The sequence below is a fragment of the Diabrotica undecimpunctata genome, chromosome 9 (assembly GCF_040954645.1).
Source record: "Diabrotica undecimpunctata isolate CICGRU chromosome 9, icDiaUnde3, whole genome shotgun sequence".
Lineage (NCBI taxonomy): Eukaryota > Metazoa > Arthropoda > Insecta > Coleoptera > Chrysomelidae > Diabrotica > Diabrotica undecimpunctata.
Genome location: NC_092811.1, coordinates 80,066,321 through 80,089,962, shown reverse-complemented (window position 1 = coordinate 80,089,962; position 23,642 = coordinate 80,066,321). Strand labels below are relative to the sequence as shown.

At 31.6% G+C, this 23,642-nt stretch overlaps 1 protein-coding gene across 1 annotated transcript in view; it reads right to left on the bottom strand.

The window, feature by feature from the left end:
• The window catches only part of LOC140450180 (lipase 1-like), a 150,497-nt gene that overhangs the window by 40,037 nt on the left and 86,818 nt on the right, over window positions 1-23,642 (bottom strand). The window contains exon 5 of the mRNA XM_072543636.1: window positions 23,435-23,519. Within this exon, the coding sequence (XP_072399737.1) occupies window positions 23,435-23,519 (85 nt within the window). The remainder of the gene's footprint in view (window positions 1-23,434; window positions 23,520-23,642) is intronic.

Genomic DNA, 23,642 nt, shown 5'->3' with positions numbered 1-23,642 from the left:
ATTTTCTAATTATTAAATTGTGTGGTCGGCAGACAAAAACAGATAAGTCAATTTTTGAGAAACATTTTTATTTATTACAAATATCTAAAAAATTATTTACCGCTGAAATAAAAAAAGACAAATCAAAATGATCAAACGTGTATTTCCATCTCAAGTAGTTATCTTTTTTATACTTATGATTTTAACTTCAGTTATTTATATTAATTTACCATAAACGTAAACAACTTTTAATAAACAAATAATATAAAGCATCATCATCATCATCATCAGTGGTGCTACAGCTCTAGTTGAGCCTTGACCTTCCCCAGTCTATTTCGCCAGTCGTTTCTGTCCATCGCCAACCGTTGCCAATTTGCCGCGCCGATTTTCCTTGCGTTCTCGTCCACACCGTCCCTCCATCTCAGTCGTGGTCTGCCTCTACTCCTATTTCCCACTGGGACCGATAATAGAGTTCGTCTGGGTGGGTAATTTTCATTTGCTTGCATAAGGCATCACTTTCATTTAACAAACAATTACATAATACCTTATTCCAATTTCATTTGTTAATATCTCCCCCTCAAGAACTTCCCCGCAAACTATCAAACAGTTACAATAAAACAGATGATCATTCATTACCAGCAATCCAGGATAGTTTGAACTATGTTTCAAGGATCAATAATTAATAATTCTTGTACCGGCATGTAAGTAGTATTTTGATTATTTACTAATTTATTTCAATTCAATAGATTATCTTATACCAATTTGTGGGTTTTTACTTTGTCTGCTTCATCAATTGTATTCATATTAATAATCACAGACATGTAATATTGGCATAATTACTGTAATTGTTATCTTTATAAGACAGCACCCTAATGTGAGCTTTGTAATTTCAGCATTTAATTTACCTGCTACCGTTAGACCTAAAGATGCTTAGCAAAGTGTAGTAAGCGAAACCGGTCGTTTTGGTGGTAAAATTAAATTGATTGTGAGAAAGTCTTATTTAAATAAGTACACATAAATATAATGTAATAATAAATGTAACGTCCCTTAAAAATTTATGTTTAATTACTCAAAATTATTTTATATTCCTATAATATTGCATTTTTGTATAATTTTGACAGTGGATTTGTCCCGTTTGTTAATAATAAATAAATATAAATAAGTGTAATAATAAATGTAAGTTCAAACATTTACGTTTTATTTCCCAAAAATACAGTCTTAATATGCACAGGATGACACCACTTTTGGAGTCACTTTATATAATATACTTTATACATATATATATATATATATATATATATATATATATATATATATATATATATATATATATATATATATATATATATATATATATATATATATATATATATATATATATATATATATATATATATATATATATATATATATATATATATTGTTATGATATGTGAATTCGATGCAAGAAAACTACAAGTTGCTCTTATTTACCGGCTAGCTTTATGAAGATAAAAATAATTTTTTTTAAGTTGATTAATTTGTAATATTGTTAAATTTAGAAATGCTTTTAATAAAAATTATTGAACGCCTGAAAATAAAAAAAATTTGACAAACATTTATTCTACTCACCTTGTATTCTCTAAATCTGTATTTTGAATTTAAATTTTTTTTTTTTTTACTTATTTGTCTTAGAACATGCAGACTCTTAACTCAAGCGAGTTCTGTGACCTGTACTGCTTGATAAAGCTATATAAAATTATATAAAGCAAAAATCACCACACAAGAAGTTTTATTTTTAGTGTACTGTGCAATTATTCACAAGTGATCAATTAAATATTACACAACGATATCTTGTATAATATATATAAAAAAAATTATTTAAGATTCTTCCAATAAATAAGCCAATACTTAACCGTTTAATACTAATATGAATGGATTTAGATTTATGACGTAATACAATATTGAAGTAAGTATATGAAATTAGTGTTTTGTGAAGTTGCAACAAGAAATACTTGATCTAAGATCTAATACGTGTTTGTTTGTCAAAGTATTTATAACCTCACTTACTATCTTTTTAGAGCGAAAACAAAGGTTTATAATCCTTCAATTTTTTTAGTTTAACTGTTTTGTTTAATGATTTTAGTAAGCAAAAGAAACGGTGAATTATATTTGGTTAATATTACAAAAGCGATAATAAAATTTTTGTGAACTTGACTTCAAATTATTTTGTTTTTTAACACAAAGATGATTTAGAATGATATAGGCTGTTTAAAAAAAAGGTAAGATTATTTCTAAAGAAATTTCGAAACTTGCGTTTAACTTTATTAAAGTTCACTTTCGTCTTTCAGATAATCCCTTCTCTAAAAATTTTATGGAAATCTTCAATAACAAAGATTGCATCTTTCAGTGACGTCTTCTAATGGATTAGGGCCGCAAAACTATCAGAATTATCTCTCCAATGGTTGAGAAATATTTATAAGTACCCAAAATGAATTTTAAATGATCTTCAGTCAAAAATAAACACCAAACGGTCTCTTTATTCAGCGAGAATTCAAATGAGTGGAAAAACTCACCTTTCTGGTAGCTGTGGACCTCTTTATGATGACTGCTAACAATTCCCTTATCGGAAAATATACTGTTAATCTGCAGGCTTTGCTAAAATTTAATCAGAAACGATGGTTTCTTATCGGCAAGGTAATTTGAATATACTTTGTTATAATTCAGGACTTTTTTAAGGTTTTTTAAAATACTTTTGAAAAATTGTGACTGCTGAAAAAATTCAAAAATTTTCTGCCCCTTCGTAACTATTGATTTTCTATCTTTTATTTTTCATTGCTTACCAGATCTCCAAGCATTTTGACAATGTTTTTTAAGATCTGACAGGATTTTTGTATATTTTTGACATTTATGATTAAAATAAAAATATTTTAAATTTTCATAAATTGTTAAATCTTGCGAATTATATTGACTTTTGAAATGAATTGAAACAAATACTAGAGAATTTAAGCATTCTTTTGACATATAATTTCTACAACAAATGATAATTTAAATATTAAAATTTTTACTAACAACTTTGACATACACCAATTTTAACATGAATTAGTTGCTTTTATTTTGCTTTTATTTAATTTTAAAGCTATCTGAAAGCATTTTTGATATTGAATCACTGAGAATTGTCTTCAGATTACCTGTCCATTAAAGATTATATCATTCTGAACTCTTATTTATGAGATATATCCTATTTCACCTCCTAACACGTTTTATTTTCCGAGCTCTATCCATGTTAACTGTATGTTTACTAACAAATTGAAACTTCTTACTTTGTGAATAAATGACTTAAATATTTTATCTGTTTTAGGACTGTTGAAGATTCTATTGACTTGTATATATTAGAATTTGGATTATAATAAAAATTGTAATTAATTAATAAATACAAATTTATGGTTTTTATTTCCACTCGATCCGAAGTGGTTTGATATTTGCTTTTTGTATCTTTATGTTGTGGCTATATTGGCTTATTCTGTAAGTATCTCTTACATAAATAATATAATATATATATAACGAACAATAACTTAAGTTTAAATCATAATCAATTTCATGATCAACAATTGTTTTTGGTTTAATTTTTTTTTATATATTTTTTTTTTTAATTGAAAAGTGTTTATCAACCAACTATAACTCAGTGGCTATAATAACTCACGTATTAAAAGAATCTTATTTCTATTATGCTAAATTTGTTTATAATAAACCAACTGGTTTTAATTATAATAATAATAAAATTATTTTGAAAACATTAATTAAATCTGGTGATACAATATAGTCCTTATTGGTTTGTTACTATTAAATTAACAACAATAATACAATTGTTTGAGTTAAATATATATGTGGTATATTCAATATTGTCATTTTGTTTTATGTTCATACTATTCATATAAAAAAAACTGTTTAGGAGCTTTAATTTCATAACAATTCTCCAAAAATTAATATTTCATATTTGACAAGTTTCTTGGCAAATATCAAATATTCATTTTTCTTTGACTGGTTTTTGCAAGTTGTGTGATTGTTTCTCTGAACGTCGACACAAGTGTATGTTTCAGTGATTTTATGAATGTGTGATGGTTGAAAACAATTAAATTTTTGATTCAGTTGCATATATATATGGTATACAATTATGCTGCAGATAGTTTGAATGCTCTCTTTAAAAAAAATAATAATTAGTTTTGTTCTTTTAATTTTGCATGTGTAAGCTTAGGTCGCTTTAGTTTGTTTTATTAATGCATGTTTTATTTTGAATATATACAAAAAAATATAGAGTTTAAGTTTTATTTAAGCACATGTGAGCTGAATTTTGTGGTTAGAGTGTAAGCTAGTTTGAATGTGACTTTATTATCATTCGGTTATTTTTAATAAGTTTTCGTTGAGGGTTGAGTTTATATTCTACTTTTGAATCCATTTTATAGTTGTTTCTCTTCCTTGGTTTCTTAGAGTTCTGCCATCTTCGTTTCAAATTTTTCCTCTCCAATCCTTCTTCTGTAATTCCATTCCAAGTTTTATTATTATACTGCATAATTATATCATTATAATCTTTCATAATTCATCATAATTCATATTATATTATATATCATATTCATAATCATAATATCCGCAATAATTCATATTTCATCATTTTTCATAAATAGCAGCATTATTATTATTATTATTCCATCTTCTGTATCCCATTCATGTCCTTTACTTAAAAAAAATTGTTTCATTTTATAAATATAACTTAAAATTAATAATGTCTTCTTATTTCTTCACTTATTGTTCATATTTGTAAATGTCTTTTATGTTAAAAACTCCTCTAAGATACCCACTCTCAGGATATTTCAATAAATAACTATTTTCTCCATCTTCTGTTTCAACTTCATAAGGTCCCTCCAATGGTGGTAAAAGTTTGTTACAAATGTTATCTCTATAATTGCTTACCCTATGTGCTCTAATTAATACTAGTTCTCCTTTTTGAAATTTTTGGTTTGTTCTCATCTTCCTTTTGTTTTGTCTTTTCAAATATTTCTCTCCATTCTTGATGATTCTTAGTTTTACATCTTGACAAATTTGGTCATATTCAGGTTCTATTTCTATAATCCAAGGTCTTTCTGGTCTTATCCTTTTCATTAGAAATAGTGGTATCTCATTAGTCACAGTGTTTGGTAACTGATTTATGTATTGTTCTATCCTTAATAAATGTTGATCCCATACAGTGTTTGTTTTCTATTGATATTCTTAAAAATTTTATCACTTCTTGAATATATCTTTCCGAAGGATTTGATTGAGGATGTCTGATGCTTGTAAAACTTAATTTGGTTCCATTTCTTGTCATAAAATTTTTGAATCGATCGTTTTGGAAATATGTGGCATTATCCAGTATGCATTGTTTAGGTTTTCCTATTTCTTCAAAATAATTGTTTAAATTATTTATGATAGTGTTGACTTTTGTATTTTTACTGGAATAAAGTTTGATGAATTTTGAAAATAAATCTACGATTACCATGATATGTTTATGTCCATTTCCTTCCGTTTGTATCAAGTCACTCAAAAAATCTATAGCTATTATATCTAAGGGCTCTTGTGCTATTATTTTTTTGGGAGTATTCCAATTTGAAAAATTCTTCGATTTTTGTCTTTGACAAGTATGACATTTTCTAGTCAAGTTTTTGATTATGCTTGTATCCTTCTTGGTGATATAGTTTTCTCGAAACATTAACCATATTTTCTTACTACCCGCGTGTCCATTCTTTTCATGTAAATCCTTCAGTATTTCTTCGGCTAAATTTTTGCTGATGTAATATAACTCTTGCTCTCCAATTCTTTTAATGTAAATTTGATCTTTCAGTATACATCTTTCCTTTTCTTTCTGTGTTAAATTTTGCTGATCTTCTCTAATGGCTTGTTTTGAGTACATTCCCTCCTGTTCTTTTAATATATTTAATCCGATTTGAATTTTTCTCTCTTCTCTTGTTCCTTCCTCTTCGTTCCTTGTCAAGGCATCTGCAATGACATTATCTCTTCCTTTTATATGTCTAATTTCGAAGTTATATTCTTGAAGTAGTAAAGTCCCACGATGTATTCTATTATTAAGCAATTTGTTATTCATGATATTTATTAACGATAAATGGTCAGTTTCAATATAAAATTTTGATCCTAATAAATAATACCGAAATTTTGTTACACAAAATAGTATGCTAGCAAATTCCAATTCGGTGACACTATATCTCTTCTCGTAATTTCTGGTTACACGTGACACAAATGAAATAGGAACTTCTTCATTGTCCTGGACTTGTAACAACACTCCTGCAAATTTGTGCATGGAAGCATCTGTCTGTAGAATGAATGGCAAATCGTACCTGGGGTGATAAATTCTTAGATTAGTCCGAAATATGTCCTTTAAATTTTGAAAGGCCTGGTTTTGTTCTTCTTTCCATTTCCATTTTTGATCCTTCTTCAATAGTTGAATTAATGGTAATTCTTTCTCACTCAAGTCTGGAATTAATCGTTTAAAGTAGTTGATTAGGCCTATAAATCCTCGTAAATTTTTCAAATTTTTCGGTGCTGGATAGTTCATTATTTTCTCAATTCTTTCTTCGTCCATAGAAATACCACTTCTGTCTAATTTATATCCTAAATACGTGACCTCTTGTTGATAAAACTGGCATTTGTTTAAGTTAATTTTTAATCCTGCTTCATTCAATGCATTCAACAAAATATTTATGTGTGTTAAATGTTCGTGTGATGTGTGAGAATAAATGAGAATATCGTCAATGTAGTGTATAATAAAGTCTTCGTATTGATCCAAAATTTGATGTAAAGCACGTACAAGAGCTGAACATGCACTTTGCAAACCGTATGGAACTACTTTAAATCTATATATTACCCCATCTATCGAAAAGGCTGTAAAATCCCTACTATCTTTATGCAATGGTATCAACCAAAAGCTATGCTTCAGGTCAATTTTTGTAAAATAATTTGATTTAGTTATTTTTCCAAAGATTGCATCTACACTTTGTGGTGCTTCATATTGTGGTGTTGAATATTTGTTAATGTTCCTGGCATCGAGGCATAATCTTAACTCACCATTGCTCTTCTTCACTACCACTATAGGGTTTATGTACTTTGAATTGCTGTTTTCAATTATTCCGTTTTGTAACATCTTCTCTATCTCCTTTGAAACTTCTTTCCGGTATTTATAAGGAATTGGATATGTCTTCGATTTAAAATTTTCTATTCCTTTTACCTCAATTTTATGCATGTACTTTTCAGCCACTCGGTTTTCGGATTTTATCAAACCATCATATTTTTGCAACAATCTTCCTACATCTTCTTTCCATTCTTCTGCACATACTAAATTTTCTTTCAATTCCATTTTACTTTCTTCTGGTTCATTATTTATAAAATTGTAGTTTGTATGATTTTGAATATTGTTAATTTCCTTTATCTTTAATTCCTCTTGTTTTGATTCCTCGTCTTCTGTATTTCCAAATTTCAGTACTTCTTCTTGAATTTGTAAAGTTTTGTTTACATAATCGATGACCATTCCATTTCTGTCCATTTCGTCTGTCCCAATCAAAATATCATGTCTCATGTTTTCTACTATTATGAATTGCATACTATATTCGGTTGTATCAAATAATACTTTTCCCACTATTCCCTTCTTTGCTTCATATAGTTTTTTGTTGTTTGCACCCACTAGATTAACCTTTGGAATTGAATAACAATATTTTTGAAAATTTAATTCATTAATAACTTTATTGTCAATTAGTGAAACTTCAGAACCCGTGTCTATTAAAATTTTAACTTGTTTTTGAAAGAATTTACCCTGAATTAAAATTAACCCTTGCAAATTTTGATTTTTCTTTTCTTCCCCAAATGTTATGAACTCCCTTGGATGCTCATAGTGACATACGGCCGCATTTAGCAGGTGCTTTATTGAAAATTTGGTGATTGTGAATCTGTTGTGTATTGTGTGTCAAAGGGTTGTGATGGTGATGATGTGTTGAGTGTTTCAATTGGTGACTCTTGTTGACTGACGTCGGTGTATGATTGATGGTGACTTAGAAAATTCACTTGTCTTTTTTGGTTATTTCTATTTATATCTTCTAGACTTCTAGTGTTATGGTTTCGATTGTTTGTGTAGTTTTGATTTGACTGTTGTTGTGAATTGTTTGTCTGATTCTGTTGAATGGCACTGTTTGAAAATGCATGATTCATATTGCCATTGGAGTTAAAGTTTCTGTTGTTATTATTGTAATTATTTCTGTTAAAATTTCCGTTGTTTTGATTATTGTAATTACCGTTTTGATACCGTCCATTATTTCCATAGTTATTGTTGTTAGTTTGATTGTTACGATTATAGTTTTGGCGATTAAAGTTCTGATTATTTTGGTTGCGGTAGTTATTATTATTATTCCTAAAGTTCGAGTTATTATAGTTGTTGTTACCATTATTTTGTCTATAGTTATTGTTAAAATTACGATGATTATTGAAATTATTGCCGTTCTGATTATTGTTTCTGCTGTAGTTATTGCTCCCATTGAAGTTGTTATTATTATTATTTGCTTGGTCATTGTTTTGATACATGGGGTTTCGTTGCTCATGCATCATCAAAAATTGGCACAGTTTGTCTATTTCTTTAAAGTTGTATAACATCATGATATCTTCCAATGTCCGATCAAAGTGTTGCACGATACAACCCACAATGTACTCTTCGTTAAAACCACAGTCTAAGTATTGAGCTGTGCTGTAAATTTGCATGGCGTACCGGTGGTATGACATGCTACGATTTGGGTTGTATTTGCCACTTAACAGCTCGTTTTTGATTGAACGCTGTTGTGCTTGACCCCAGAAATATTCACTGAATTTGGTCGCAAAGTCTTCCAGATCCACCAACTCATTTTCTTTGTTCGAAAACCATAGTAACGCCTCATCCGTCATCTGGTTTCTGATGAATTCTTTAAAGTCTTCGAAATTTCTGTAAGATGCATATCTGTGCCTAAGGAATTTCATGAAAGGTACTGGATGCTGCTGTTTTATTCTTCCACTAAAATAGATTTTACAATCTCTTTCGACCGTTTGTACAACCGGCCTTGCATCCAATTCCTTCTGTGTCACTTCTTTAAGAGACTCTTGTACTCTCCCAATTTCTTTCTCCATTATCTCTTTGGTCTTATTCATATTTTCATCTATTTCATCTTCTTTTTTCTTCCACTGTTCATTAATGTCTCGTCGAAATATCTCTTCCTTCTGCTCAATATGATGCTCCAGCTGTACTGCCAACACTCCCATTTGTTCGTCAATATCTTCGAACTTTTTTTGGTTATTTTGTTGTTCTAGCTTCAAATTTTGTTCCATTAATTCAATCTTTTTATTTTGAGTTTCATTATTCTTTTCCAGCTGTGCCGATAACACTTCCATTTGTTCTTTGCACTGCTCTTCCATCTTGGCCATTTCTAGGGTTAACTCTTCTTTTACTTCTTCTATCTTCTTTCCCAACTTATCCTCAACCTGTTGTGCCATCTGTTGTATTTTGTCATCAAAATTTTGTGTTATTTCCCGTTTTATTTCTTTTTTTGTATCTTCAAGTTCTTTTGTCATATGTTGTTTATTTTCTTCTGCTTTCTGGTTTATATTTTGCTCAGTTTTTTTTATTTCCTGTAACAAAATTGCCATCATCTTGTGAAAGTCCAATTCATCCTTCTTTACGGGCTGAGCTTGGTCTCCACTTGCCATTTGCCTTTCCATTTGTGCTTCTTCTGGCTGTCTTTTCTCCTCCATTGTCTCCTGTACTTCTTCAGTCTCTTTAATTTGTTCTTCGGTTCTGTCTGTCACTTCCTGTTCTTCTTCTACGTTCTTATGTGATCTAGTCTTTCTTTTGTCCATGTTTATTTTTATTTAATTTCAATTCACTCAATAAACTTATTATCTACACAAATTATACTCTTAACACCCTGTATATTATGTTATTAAATGTTTAAGGTACACCACTGGTTAATACTTTGTTATAATGCACTACCTGTCACCGTCCAAATACACAGCCACACGTTGGGCTCGCCAAATTGTTATGATATGTGAATTCGATGCAAGAAAACTACAAGTTGCTCTTATTTACCGGCTAGCTTTATGAAGATAAAAATAATTTTTTTTAAGTTGATTAATTTGTAATATTGTTAAATTTAGAAATGCTTTTAATAAAAATTATTGAACGCCTGAAAATAAAAAAAATTTGACAAACATTTATTCTACTCACCTTGTATTCTCTAAATCTGTATTTTGAATTTAAATTTTTTTTTTTTTTACTTATTTGTCTTAGAACATGCAGACTCTTAACTCAAGCGAGTTCTGTGACCTGTACTGCTTGATAAAGCTATATAAAATTATATAAAGCAAAAATCACCACACAAGAAGTTTTATTTTTAGTGTACTGTGCAATTATTCACAAGTGATCAATTAAATATTACACAACGATATCTTGTATAATATATATAAAAAAAATTATTTAAGATTCTTCCAATAAATAAGCCAATACTTAACCGTTTAATACTAATATGAATGGATTTAGATTTATGACGTAATACAATATTGAAGTAAGTATATGAAATTAGTGTTTTGTGAAGTTGCAACAAGAAATACTTGATCTAAGATCTAATACGTGTTTGTTTGTCAAAGTATTTATAACCTCACTTACTATCTTTTTAGAGCGAAAACAAAGGTTTATAATCCTTCAATTTTTTTAGTTTAACTGTTTTGTTTAATGATTTTAGTAAGCAAAAGAAACGGTGAATTATATTTGGTTAATATTACAAAAGCGATAATAAAATTTTTGTGAACTTGACTTCAAATTATTTTGTTTTTTAACACAAAGATGATTTAGAATGATATAGGCTGTTTAAAAAAAAGGTAAGATTATTTCTAAAGAAATTTCGAAACTTGCGTTTAACTTTATTAAAGTTCACTTTCGTCTTTCAGATAATCCCTTCTCTAAAAATTTTATGGAAATCTTCAATAACAAAGATTGCATCTTTCAGTGACGTCTTCTAATGGATTAGGGCCGCAAAACTATCAGAATTATCTCTCCAATGGTTGAGAAATATTTATAAGTACCCAAAATGAATTTTAAATGATCTTCAGTCAAAAATAAACACCAAACGGTCTCTTTATTCAGCGAGAATTCAAATGAGTGGAAAAACTCACCTTTCTGGTAGCTGTGGACCTCTTTATGATGACTGCTAACAATTCCCTTATCGGAAAATATACTGTTAATCTGCAGGCTTTGCTAAAATTTAATCAGAAACGATGGTTTCTTATCGGCAAGGTAATTTGAATATACTTTGTTATAATTCAGGACTTTTTTAAGGTTTTTTAAAATACTTTTGAAAAATTGTGACTGCTGAAAAAATTCAAAAATTTTCTGCCCCTTCGTAACTATTGATTTTCTATCTTTTCTTTTTCATTGCTTACCAGATCTCCAAGCATTTTGACAATGTTTTTTAAGATCTGACAGGATTTTTGTATATTTTTGACATTTATGATTAAAATAAAAATATTTTAAATTTTCATAAATTGTTAAATCTTGCGAATTATATTGACTTTTGAAATGAATTGAAACAAATACTAGAGAATTTAAGCATTCTTTTGACATATAATTTCTACAACAAATGATAATTTAAATATTAAAATTTTTACTAACAACTTTGACATACACCAATTTTAACATGAATTAGTTGCTTTTATTTTGCTTTTATTTAATTTTAAAGCTATCTGAAAGCATTTTTGATATTGAATCACTGAGAATTGTCTTCAGATTACCTGTCCATTAAAGATTATATCATTCTGAACTCTTATTTATGAGATATATCCTATTTCACCTCCTAACACGTTTTATTTTCCGAGCTCTATCCATGTTAACTGTATGTTTACTAACAAATTGAAACTTCTTACTTTGTGAATAAATGACTTAAATATTTTATCTGTTTTAGGACTGTTGAAGATTCTATTGACTTGTATATATTAGAATTTGGATTATAATAAAAATTGTAATTAATTAATAAATACAAATTTATGGTTTTTATTTCCACTCGATCCGAAGTGGTTTGATATTTGCTTTTTGTATCTTTATGTTGTGGCTATATTGGCTTATTCTGTAAGTATCTCTTACATAAATAATATAATATATATATAACGAACAATAACTTAAGTTTAAATCATAATCAATTTCATGATCAACAATTGTTTTTGGTTTAATTTTTTTTTATATATTTTTTTTTTTTAATTGAAAAGTGTTTATCAACCAACTATAACTCAGTGGCTATAATAACTCACGTATTAAAAGAATCTTATTTCTATTATGCTAAATTTGTTTATAATAAACCAACTGGTTTTAATTATAATAATAATAAAATTATTTTGAAAACATTAATTAAATCTGGTGATACAATATAGTCCTTATTGGTTTGTTACATGTCTGTGAATTCTGCTTATTTTTGCTTTTAGTTTCTTTCTTATTGTTGAATCTAGTTTCAACTATTAAATTAACAACAATAATACAATTGTTTGAGTTAAATATATATGTGGTATATTCAATATTGTCATTTTGTTTTATGTTCATACTATTCATATAAAAAAAACTGTTTAGGAGCTTTAATTTCATAACAATATATATATATATATATATAGTCTACACAATGGCGTTGGCGTCTAGTTTACATCTTCAGCGCTAAAATAGACGTCCGAGAGACATCACAACAAAAGTCCGTCAAGTAAGTCCGCCGGACGTATTATGGACGTTCAATTAAGGTCCAATTAACGTCCCTGTACGTCCAACGAACGTCCGCTAGAGACGTTAAGTGGACGTTAAATAGACGTCCATAGAATGTTTGGCACATCGCCCTTCGGATCAATATAGGACGTTAAAAGGATGTCCTTGGGACCAAAGCGGACGTTCGAGGGACGTCCTTTTAAATTCCGTGAGGGACGTACTTTGGACGTCCACTGGACGTACGTGAGCTATTAGGGATGTGTATGATATTAGATTACCGTAAAAAGCTTTTCCGTGACTTTAGGGATATTTAAAATTATAACGAACAACAAATATTCTCAAAAAACGTCATTCCAGTTGCTTAGAGATATGCTATTAATTTGCGAACACATATATGCTAATAATTTGGGGCATTTCTGAAGGTCAGGTATGTTAAATTTAGTATCTTTCTTTTGAAGCTTAAGTTAATAAATTGTGTTCTCTAAGCAATTCAAATGGTTCAATTTGATCGCCAGCAACAGATGTATCTTTCAACATTAACTCAAATCCAAATGTACTATAGCCGTCTGCTTGCCTGTATTAATATGGGTATTACTTTAGAAGACGAAGGAAGGGGCATCATGCTCTTCTAGAATGAGTCTGTCGGGCAAAGGGCGTCTAACGAGATAGCTTCTTGACTGTACAAGTTTTTTATCAGTAGTAAAATAGAATTTACTACAGATAAGCAAAAGCGAATTCTCTGGTCAAATAATAATTATTTGACCAAAATATTGTCCTGACCAATTATTGTCATAACCAAAATAAGAACTAACTAGGCTTTACTTTTTATGTATCTCGTTTTAATTGCAAAAGGTTTCTTCTCAGAAATTGCTCAAAAGTTTCCTGTGAAAGAACATACTTTTCACGCGTGTGATCCTGATTTTACCATTACAGAGAAAACAAAGAAGCATGCCAAGCCGCTTATACCAAAAGGCCTCATTGAAATTATTGCTTATGCTGGAAAGAAAAATCCATTATTAGCAGTGAATACTACAACATTGTTTGACTTGATAAATCAAGCTAAATCTATAATAAACACTAAAAACTTGCAGATATTTTCGGCTACTATGATTCGAGTAACATCTGAAAACTTTGGTGAATTTTATAAAAAGAAAAGTTACGGGGATTTGGCTCCATGACTTAAAACTTCAGTGATCACTAAGGAATAACTAAGGCGAATTTTGAGGAGTTGAAAATCGAGATAAAGGAAACCCCTGTGCCATTGTCTAACAAAACAATAAATATATCCAAGCCATGCTATCACATTTAGCAGAAGCAAAAACATAGTAGGTGACGCTATTGGTCCCAAACAAATCCTATTCGCATCCAGAATATCTAATAACAGAATTTGTATCATCATCATCATCAGTGGTGCTACAGCTCTAGTTGAGCCTTGACCTTCCCCAGTCTATTTCGCCAGTCGTTTCTGTTCATCGCCAACCGTTGCCAATTTGCCGCGCCGATTTTCCTTGCGTCCTCGTCCACACCGTCCCTCCATCTCAGTCGTGGTCTGCTTCTACTCCTATTTCCCACTGGGACCGATAATAGAGTTCGTCTGGGTGGGTAATTTTCACTTGCTCTTGACACATGTCCAGCCCATCTAAGCCTACCTATTTTTATGAAGGATATTACATCTCTACCATTTACTATTTTTTTATACTTCTCGTACAATTCTAAATTATATCGCCTTCTCCAAATACCATTCTCACAGAATGCGCCCATTATTCTTCTTAGTATCTTCCTTTCGAAGACGAGCAGAAGATTTGCGTCTGTTTTGGAGATGGTCCATGTTTCACATGGACAGAATTTGTATATATTTAACTAATTCAGAACTCATCGACAAACTTCTAAAATCTCATTTGATTTTGACAGTAGGAAACTCTGTGATGAATGTTCGCAGGCTAGTCTCCCCCACAAAAAGAATAATAATATCCAATATATCTCCATGTATACCACACGCCCTTATATAAAATGCTATAAAAGAACTTTAAAAGGCAAGTGTATGTTTTTACCTCTGATGACAATTTCAATCTGCAACCTTCATTAGTTATCCCTTTCGAAGGTAATGAAAACAGAATGTTTTTGTCCACAGACAAAATGGAATGCTACATATGCAAGAAGTCAGGGCATATTGCCTCAAATTGTCCCAATTCACCACCCAATTATATAACAATCCAGCCTCAGCCGTTAATATCAACCCAGATAATAGATCCCTCAGCACCAGTCTTCTATAGAACCCGCAACATTACCACATATGCCTGCTTCAGAACTAAACAATTCCATAATGACTATAATGCATAAACATAAACGTGGCCACTCTAAAATCGAGAGTACAAGTGAGTAAACCTCAGATTCACTTGTTATTCCTCTAGAAAACTTGATAGCCTTTGTCGAAAACACTTTTGGCCTTAGTGACCCCTACGCTAAAGCTCTTAAGTTTATAGAAAATGTTTCAGGGCTAATTTCTAACATTCAAGCATTATACCCAACTTGTCAAGATAGGTCTATCAAAAATAGGCTAACCCGACTAACCAAAAAACTGATAAAGGCCTTAGGCACTGATCCAGAAGAACTCAAAAGTACGCCCAGTTCAAATCTTTCCGCCGATTCTAATAAAGATTACAATTGTGATAGCTGACAACCTTCCAATCCTCTCAATTCAGCTCCTATTAATACTAACACCATGCTAAGACTAATTCAATGGAACTGCTGTGGCTTTTACCCCAGACTAGAATATTTACAAAAACTCATAGCGAAATGCTCGAACAAGTTTATCTGTCTGCAAGAAACCAATTTCACCAAAGATCACAACCCCTACCTAAAAAACTACACTAGCTACAACTTCCTAAGACCTACACACCTACGAGCAAGTGGCGGTTCATCTATTTTTGTTTCCAACGATATCTTCCATCAAGATTTTGACTTACATACAAGCCTAGTAGCGATTGCGGTAACCGCATGGTGTTCCAACAAGATAGTTATTTGTTCTATATACATTCCTCCAAACTGCAACTTATTCAACTCAGAACTAAGCGACCTCATAAAACAACTGCCAAACCCTTTTATCTTAGTTGGGGACTTTAACGCTCATAGCACAACATGGGGTTCCCAGTGCACATTTGGAAGAGGTAAACATATCGAAGATATCATAAGCAACTCTAACATCAACCTCTTGAATACAGGGAGCTCCACATATTTCCACATCCAGTCTGGAACCCCTTCTTGCATAGACCTAAGTTTTTTTGATCCTGGAACCGCTCCTCTGCTTCTGTGGCAAACACTAGATAGCTTATATGATAGCAATCACTACCCTATTTTAATCTCAAGTTATATCCCCGAAAATGCGGAAGTCAAAAATAAATGGAAAATTGCCCATGCAAATTGGAGGTTATTCAGTGATACTCTTGAAGACCTTTCAAACCAAATAATTTTCGAGGAAAACATCGACGCTGCCGTAGATCAATTTACAAATTGCATTCTAACTGCGGTGGACCAATGTGTAGGTAAATGCACCATAAATTCCTCAAGAAAGCCAGTCCCATGGTGGAACGACTCCTGCAATAAAAAAATACAAGATGGCTTTTAATAGATATCGCAAAACTCGTAGCATCGAAGATCTTTTTCAATTCATTTTAAGAAAATGCGTGCAAAATCCAAACGAATTCTTAAGGAAAGCAAAAAAGGATCCTGGAAAAAATTCGTTAACAGCATAACTTCAGATACCCCTCCCACCCCGTGTGGACAAAAATTAAACAAATAAGAGGTGTAAACATATATCACAAAATATCCGCAATAACAGATGGAGATAATGTCATTACAAATTATAACCAAATAATCGAAACGCTAGCCAAATATTTTCAAAACAAAACTAAGTCTGAACTCTCCATTTCGTACCCCTCAAACCACTCACCACCTAACCCTATCCAAACCAATCCAATAAACCTCGCCTTCACAGAAGTAGAGTTAAATTTGGTAATCTCATCAACGAACAACTCATCTGCAGGTCCTGATGACATCCCGTCTATCTTTCTCAAACATCTACAGGCAGGAACCCTCTTGAAGCTACTTACGCTCTACAATAAGATATGGTTCAGCCAAAGCTTTCTGAGTCTTTGGCGGCAGTCGCTTATCATACCGATCAAGAAAAATGACTCATCTTCTAACGCTGCCAGTGCCTGCAGGCCAATTTCACTAACATGCACAATGTGCAAACTACTAAAAAAGATGATAAATAAACGTTTGCTTTGGTTTCTTGAAGAAAACAATCTGATAGATGCAGCAGAGTCGGGATTCAGACCCAATCGAAGTACGATGGATAACCTGGTACTTCTCCAAACAGAAATAACCCAAGCTATATCAAACAAGAATGAAGTCATCACAGTTGCCTTAGACTTAGAAAGTGCCTTCGACGCAATAAACATAGCTGCTATTATTAGAAAACTTGAGCAACTCAATTTAACGGGTAATATTATCACCTTTATAAACAATTTTCTACAGGAGAGATCATTTAAAGTAGTTGCAAACGGGAAAACATCTACAAGCATATCTCACAAAATGGAGGCTTAGTTCTCAGCCCCATACTATTCCTTCTTAGCATCAACGATATAAACTCTCTTGTTCTCCCTTCAATAAAATACTCAAAATACTCAATATACGCAGATGATCTTGTTCTTTATTGTGAAGGTATAGTTACAAGGAGCACATGCTCTTTACTCCAAAACACTCTTAACAATCTTCATAACTGGTCCACTAAAATTGGAGTCAAATTTTCATCTGGAAAATCTAAAGTCATAAACTTCTTTAGAAGACATCACACCCACCCTCCTCTACTTTACCTAAATGGATCTCCTCTTCAAGTGATTGATAAATACAAATTATTAGGAGTAATATTCGATAAAAGACTTACATGAAGAGATCAGATACAGAATACAAAAACAAACTGCCTAAATACAATCAATATCTTAAAAACTCTAGCTTATCATCAATGGTGGGCAGAAGAGAAAGTCCTCTTAAGAATTTACAGAACATTGATCCTCTCTAGGTTGAATTACGGAAGCATTCTCTACATATCTGCTTCCGATATTCACCTTAAAAGTCTGAATACAATTCACAACACTTCTTTATGCATTAGCCTCGGCGCCTTTAAATCAAGTCCTTCTGAAAATCTTTATATCGAATCTTCAGACCTCCACTTTTTATAAGACGGCAACGTTTATTCTGTCTTACTTCTCTAGAATTTCTTCTTCTTCTTCTTCTTCAAGTGCCCTGTCCGTTGCGAACGTTGGCTATTAACATGGCAATTCTGATCTTGTTTGCGGCGCTTGTGAATAGTTCGACCGATGTGAGCCCGAACCACTTTCTCAGATTTTGGAGCCACGAGTGTCTTCTCATGCTTAATTGAACTAGAAAGCGAAGAAGAAAAAACAACAATCTTAAGAAACAAATACAAACTTAAGAATGTGAAGACCAAAAAAATATGGATTACAGAGGATCTCACAAAAGGAGAGAGAGAGAAAATGAAAGCTTTAAGAGATAAAGCAAGAGAAATGAGGGAAAATGGAAAAATGGTCAAAATAGGATACAATAAAATCACAGTAGATGGCAAGGAATGGAGATGGTGCTATAAAGAAGAAAAAGTAATGGAAATAGAGAGTTCAAAAAACTACCAGAGCAACATAAAAAGAACCAAGGAGAGGTCAAGCAACGAATAAAGAAAGAAGAATTACAAAATAAACCGGACAATGATGATAAATGTTTAGTTTTAAGTAGTAATAGGAATAGGATTAGAAATGTAAATGATAAGTATGCCATTAGAAATATGACTTGTGATAGGAATATGGGTATTAGGCTTACTAACAGTAGTGATAATATTATAGTTAGGGGGAATATCAAATATGGGCATAGCATTAGTAATGAAGGTAGGGAAAAATTAAATATTAGCATTAGAAATAAAAACGGTAATAAAATAAATAACGGATATAATGTTAATGCAAAAACCAGGGAGCATGAAATCAACGTTAACACCAATAATGGAGAAGAAGAATACAGTAATAAGGAAATACATCTTAACAAGACAAATCATATAGGAATAGCGACATGGAATGTGGCAGCTTTGACCGGCAAGGAAATAGAAGCTATGGAAGAAATGAAAAAAATGAACGTACAAATAATGGGAATAAGCGAGACAAAAAAGATAGGGAAAGGACACATCAATATCAATAAGAAATATAGTCTATATTATTCCGGAGTACCACAGGGTCACAGAGCAAAAGAAGGAGTCGGTATAATAGTTAATAAAAGAATACAATCAAGAATAACAAACTACGAAGCAGTATCATCTAGAATAATCACAGCCCAAATAGAACTAAAAGACAAGATAGGAATAATACAAATATACGGACCAACAGAAGGTAATGAAGAAGAGATAATGATAGAATTCTACAACGAACTCCAAAACGCATTAGACAAATTAAAAGAGACAAGAGAAAAAATAGTAATCTTAGGCGATTGGAATTCAAGAGTAGGTAAGGATATTAATTAACAGGGGATTAGGATGCATTGGACAATATGGGGAAGAAACATTAAATAGAAATGGAATTAAAATGCTGGAATTCTGCCAAACCAATGACCTGATAATAGGAAACACATTCAGTGAACAAACCATTAACGACAAATATACATTTGTAGCTGAAGAGAGAAATGCGAAAAGCTTAATCGACTATATAGTCTATACGAGAAACCTTGGACAAAATATAAAAAACATCTTAACGGAAAAGGAACCCGAACTGTCTACACAACACAGGATGGTCACTGCAAAACTGGAGGATGAAAAAATGGAGAAAGTGGAAAGAAAAGAGTACAAGAAAGTAAATGTAAACAAACTAAAGATAAAAAGTGTGCGAGAATTTTACACGGAAAAAACTAACAAAAGACTGAGACAAATAGAGCGCCAAAAAGAAACGTGGTCAATGGAAGAAAGATGGAATACATGCAGTGAAGTATTAAAGATAACAGCAACTGAAGTGTGTGGAATCAAAAAATATAATAAACAATTAAAAAGGACAAGGTGGTGGAATAAAGAAGTGAAGACAGAAATAAAAAAGAAGAAAATAGCATGGAAAAAATACCTCGAAACGGGATTAGAAGAAGATAAAGAAAAATACTATAGGCAGAGACGATTGGCAAAAAAGACAGTTACACGAGCAAAAACAAAAACATGGAAAGAATTTGGAGAAGAACTTCAGGAAGAATATATAACAAATAATAGAAACGAACTTTTGGACGACAATACGACACATAAGGCAGGGAAAACGAAAGGAAATAAACGCAGTAAGAGATACTTCAAACCAAATACAAATAGGCCCAGAACAAATAGCTAGGGTATGGAAAGAATATTATGAGAAAAAATTTGATACCGAAGTGATAACGGAAGACAATATAATCAATGAAGGCGAAGAAAACACAGAGCCAGAGCAAATAAGTAGAGAAGAAGTAATAGAAGGATTATCAAATATAAAAATAGGCACGGCAGGTGGAGATGATGAAATTGAACCGGAAATGGTAAAATACATGGGAGAAGAAGGAATAAACTGGCTATGGAAAATATATAAAGAGGCGTGGGAAAAGCAAACAATCCCTAAAGACTGGCAGAACAATATCATCGTGCCAATATACAAAAACAGAGAACATGTAAACTGCGACAACTATAGGGCAATATGTCTGTCATCGGTGTGCTTTAAAATATATACGAAAATAATAGAGAAGAGACTGAGACAAGAAGTAGAAATGGTATTGGGAGAAGAACAAATGGCGTTTAGACCGGGAAGACAGACAAATGACAACATATATATCATAAGAAACCTAATAGAAAGAAGCATAGATACAGGGAAAAACTAGTATTAGCATTCATAGACCTAAGAGCAGCATTTGACACGATAGAAAGACATATTATAGGGAAATGCTTGAGGAAAATTAACGTACCTAATGCATTGATAAAAATTATAAAAAGTACTTACAAAGAGGTAAAAGGAAGGGTACAAATAACAGGGGAAAGATAGGAAGCATTTAATTGGAAGAGAGGTATTAAACAAGGAGATAGTCTCAGCCCTTTGCTATTCATAATAGTAATGAACGAATTGATAAGAAACACTAGAGTCAGAACTAATCAACTACAGACAATAATAGGTTACGGCAGATTACAACCGGTAACAATAGAGTCCTTAATGTATGCAGACGACATAGTACTAATAGCAGATTCCGAGAATAAAATGCAGAAACTAATGGATATATGGGTAGAACAAATAGAAGAACTTAAAATGGAGATAAACGTGGAAAAAAGTAAGATAATGATAATAAGCGGCAAAGGAGATAAGGAAGATAATCAAATAAAGATAAAATGTAAAAACTCAGAATTGGAAATAGTAACAACTTACGAATACCTGGGAAGTATAATAAATAATGATGGAAAAATAGACTGGGAAATAACAAACAGAGCAAAAAAATCAAACAAGTTATATTATGCGTTAGCCCCAATAATGGGAAAAAGAGAACTTGCACGAGAAACAAGAATAAAAATATATAACACAATTGTGCTATATTAGTTATAAAAATATATAACACAATATATAACACACTGTGCTCTATGCAAGTGAAAACTGGACAATTCTGGAAAAACATAAGAGCAGGATAAACGCAATGGAGATGAGACATCTAAGAAGGATAGTTGGAAAGACAAAATGGGATAGATTAAGCAACGAGACTATTAGGAAAATGGCCAACCAGGAACCGATAATGAACAAAATAGCAAAGAGACAAACGAACTGGTATGGGCATCTGATGAGAATTCAATCCAATAGAATAACAAGAAAAATTTATGAAGCAAAAAACATCGGAAAAAGAAAAAGAGGCAGACCAAGAAAAAAATGGATACAGCAAGTAGTAGAGGCGGGAAAACTTAAACAAAAATCACTCGAGGAATTGAAAATAATGGCAGGAAACAGAAAAGAATGGAAGAGGTGGGTAAATGGAAATTAAAATAGCTAGCCAAAATACAACAACCTATCTGGAGAAAATAACAAAAGCCATTATCAATACAACCTATCTTTCTGTTGACATAAAACAATCTCTACTTCCTCCTGAAAAGTCTTCCAGAACACCTCGAGTATATGGCCTACCCAAAATTCATAAACCTGATATTTCTCTTCATCCCATTGTCAGTGCATACAACTGCTCTACAAAACCATTGGCCAACTACTTGGCAAAAACTTTACAACCTCTCGCTGAAAATGCTTTATCCTTCGTCAAAAATTATTTTCATTTTATCGAACTTCTTAAACAATACCCTATCCCACCGTCAGACATTCTAGTAAGTTTCGATATCGTTTTACTCTTTACAAACATTTCTATAGACGAATCTCTAAACATTTTGAAGACTAAATAAGTTATCTAGCAAGACCACTTATCTTTAATTAAACATTGTATATAACATTTATTTTATCTTTCAAAATCAATTATGCACACAAATATGTATATGGTGTAATAAAAAAAGTCTTCATCCAAAGCGGTTACCGTGAAAATAACATCAATAGGAGCATCCACGGACATCAATTTTTCATTCAATCTCAACCCAAAGACCCAGAAACTTATCATACGAAAGCTTTTCTTCCTTACATCAAAGGTGTTACTGACAAAATTCTTAAATCAAGAGAAATAAAAACAATATTTACACCCCAACAAAAACTTTTATTCAACATTCCAATAAACAACACGAGTTTATGAAATTCTTTGTGCAGACTCAGATCTTATATATAGCAAACACATCGTAGTATCCAAAATAGGATTTATAAACATTCCATTTCTGTTCGCAATTCCGATTTAATTTCAGCTTTAGGTCAACATCATCTTCATACAGGTCACAAAATTGATCTTGAAAACTCCAGAATTATAGCCCCTATCCACTTTTATAAACCAAAAATTTTCCGAGAAGCCATAGAAATTGAAAAAAGGCCAAATTGTTTCAATAAAACAGATGACGGTATATTGTTACCTTCGACATGGAGACCTCTCTTAAAAAATATATCGTCCGCTCCACCCGCCAATTAAAATCCTACTATCAGAAATGTTCGCGTTAACTCCCGCGCCAATCCATGTGCCAATCACCACGCTTGCCCTCACGCCAACCTCTACCCAAACCACGTCACCATCGACGGTATAAATAAATCGTCCTCTGTTCCTTGTAGCAGTAATGCATTGTTTGGTAATCAGTGTAGTAGTGCCTGTAGGCTTGGGAGACTGAGACATCGAAAGTTCTGAAAAAGACATCAAAGAGGATGTCGAAAGCTCGGCGCAATGATAATCAAACCGGTTCAACCCGGAAGACTGTTAATTTTAATATTAATTCTTGTAATCGTATTAATCTTACCTCTAGATTTAATTGTTCTAACCGCGTATTGAAATAACACTTTCTGTGTGTATATTTACATAGCCAAATTTATAAGCTAAAACCTCTTGGTATTGCTTTAACCTTATTTAAATAATTTTATTAATGATGCTGCCAAAAACAATCAGCAATTGTATTATTATTATATGATTATATCAAACACTACTACTTTTAATTAAATTGGTTGTATATTAGGATGTATAATTTACCTCTTCTAAAATTTTGTACATAATGGAATATTGGAAATATACTTATTCCGGCTGGTGTATTGCCAATAAGGTTGGTTATTAAATCCTAAAAAATAGATAATATTGATTAGTAGATACTATCTGTAAGTATAAGTCTTATATATACTTATGTGATGTCTGCTTACTATTCTACTTTTTCTTTGGAAAACATAGGTAATGCATCTAATAG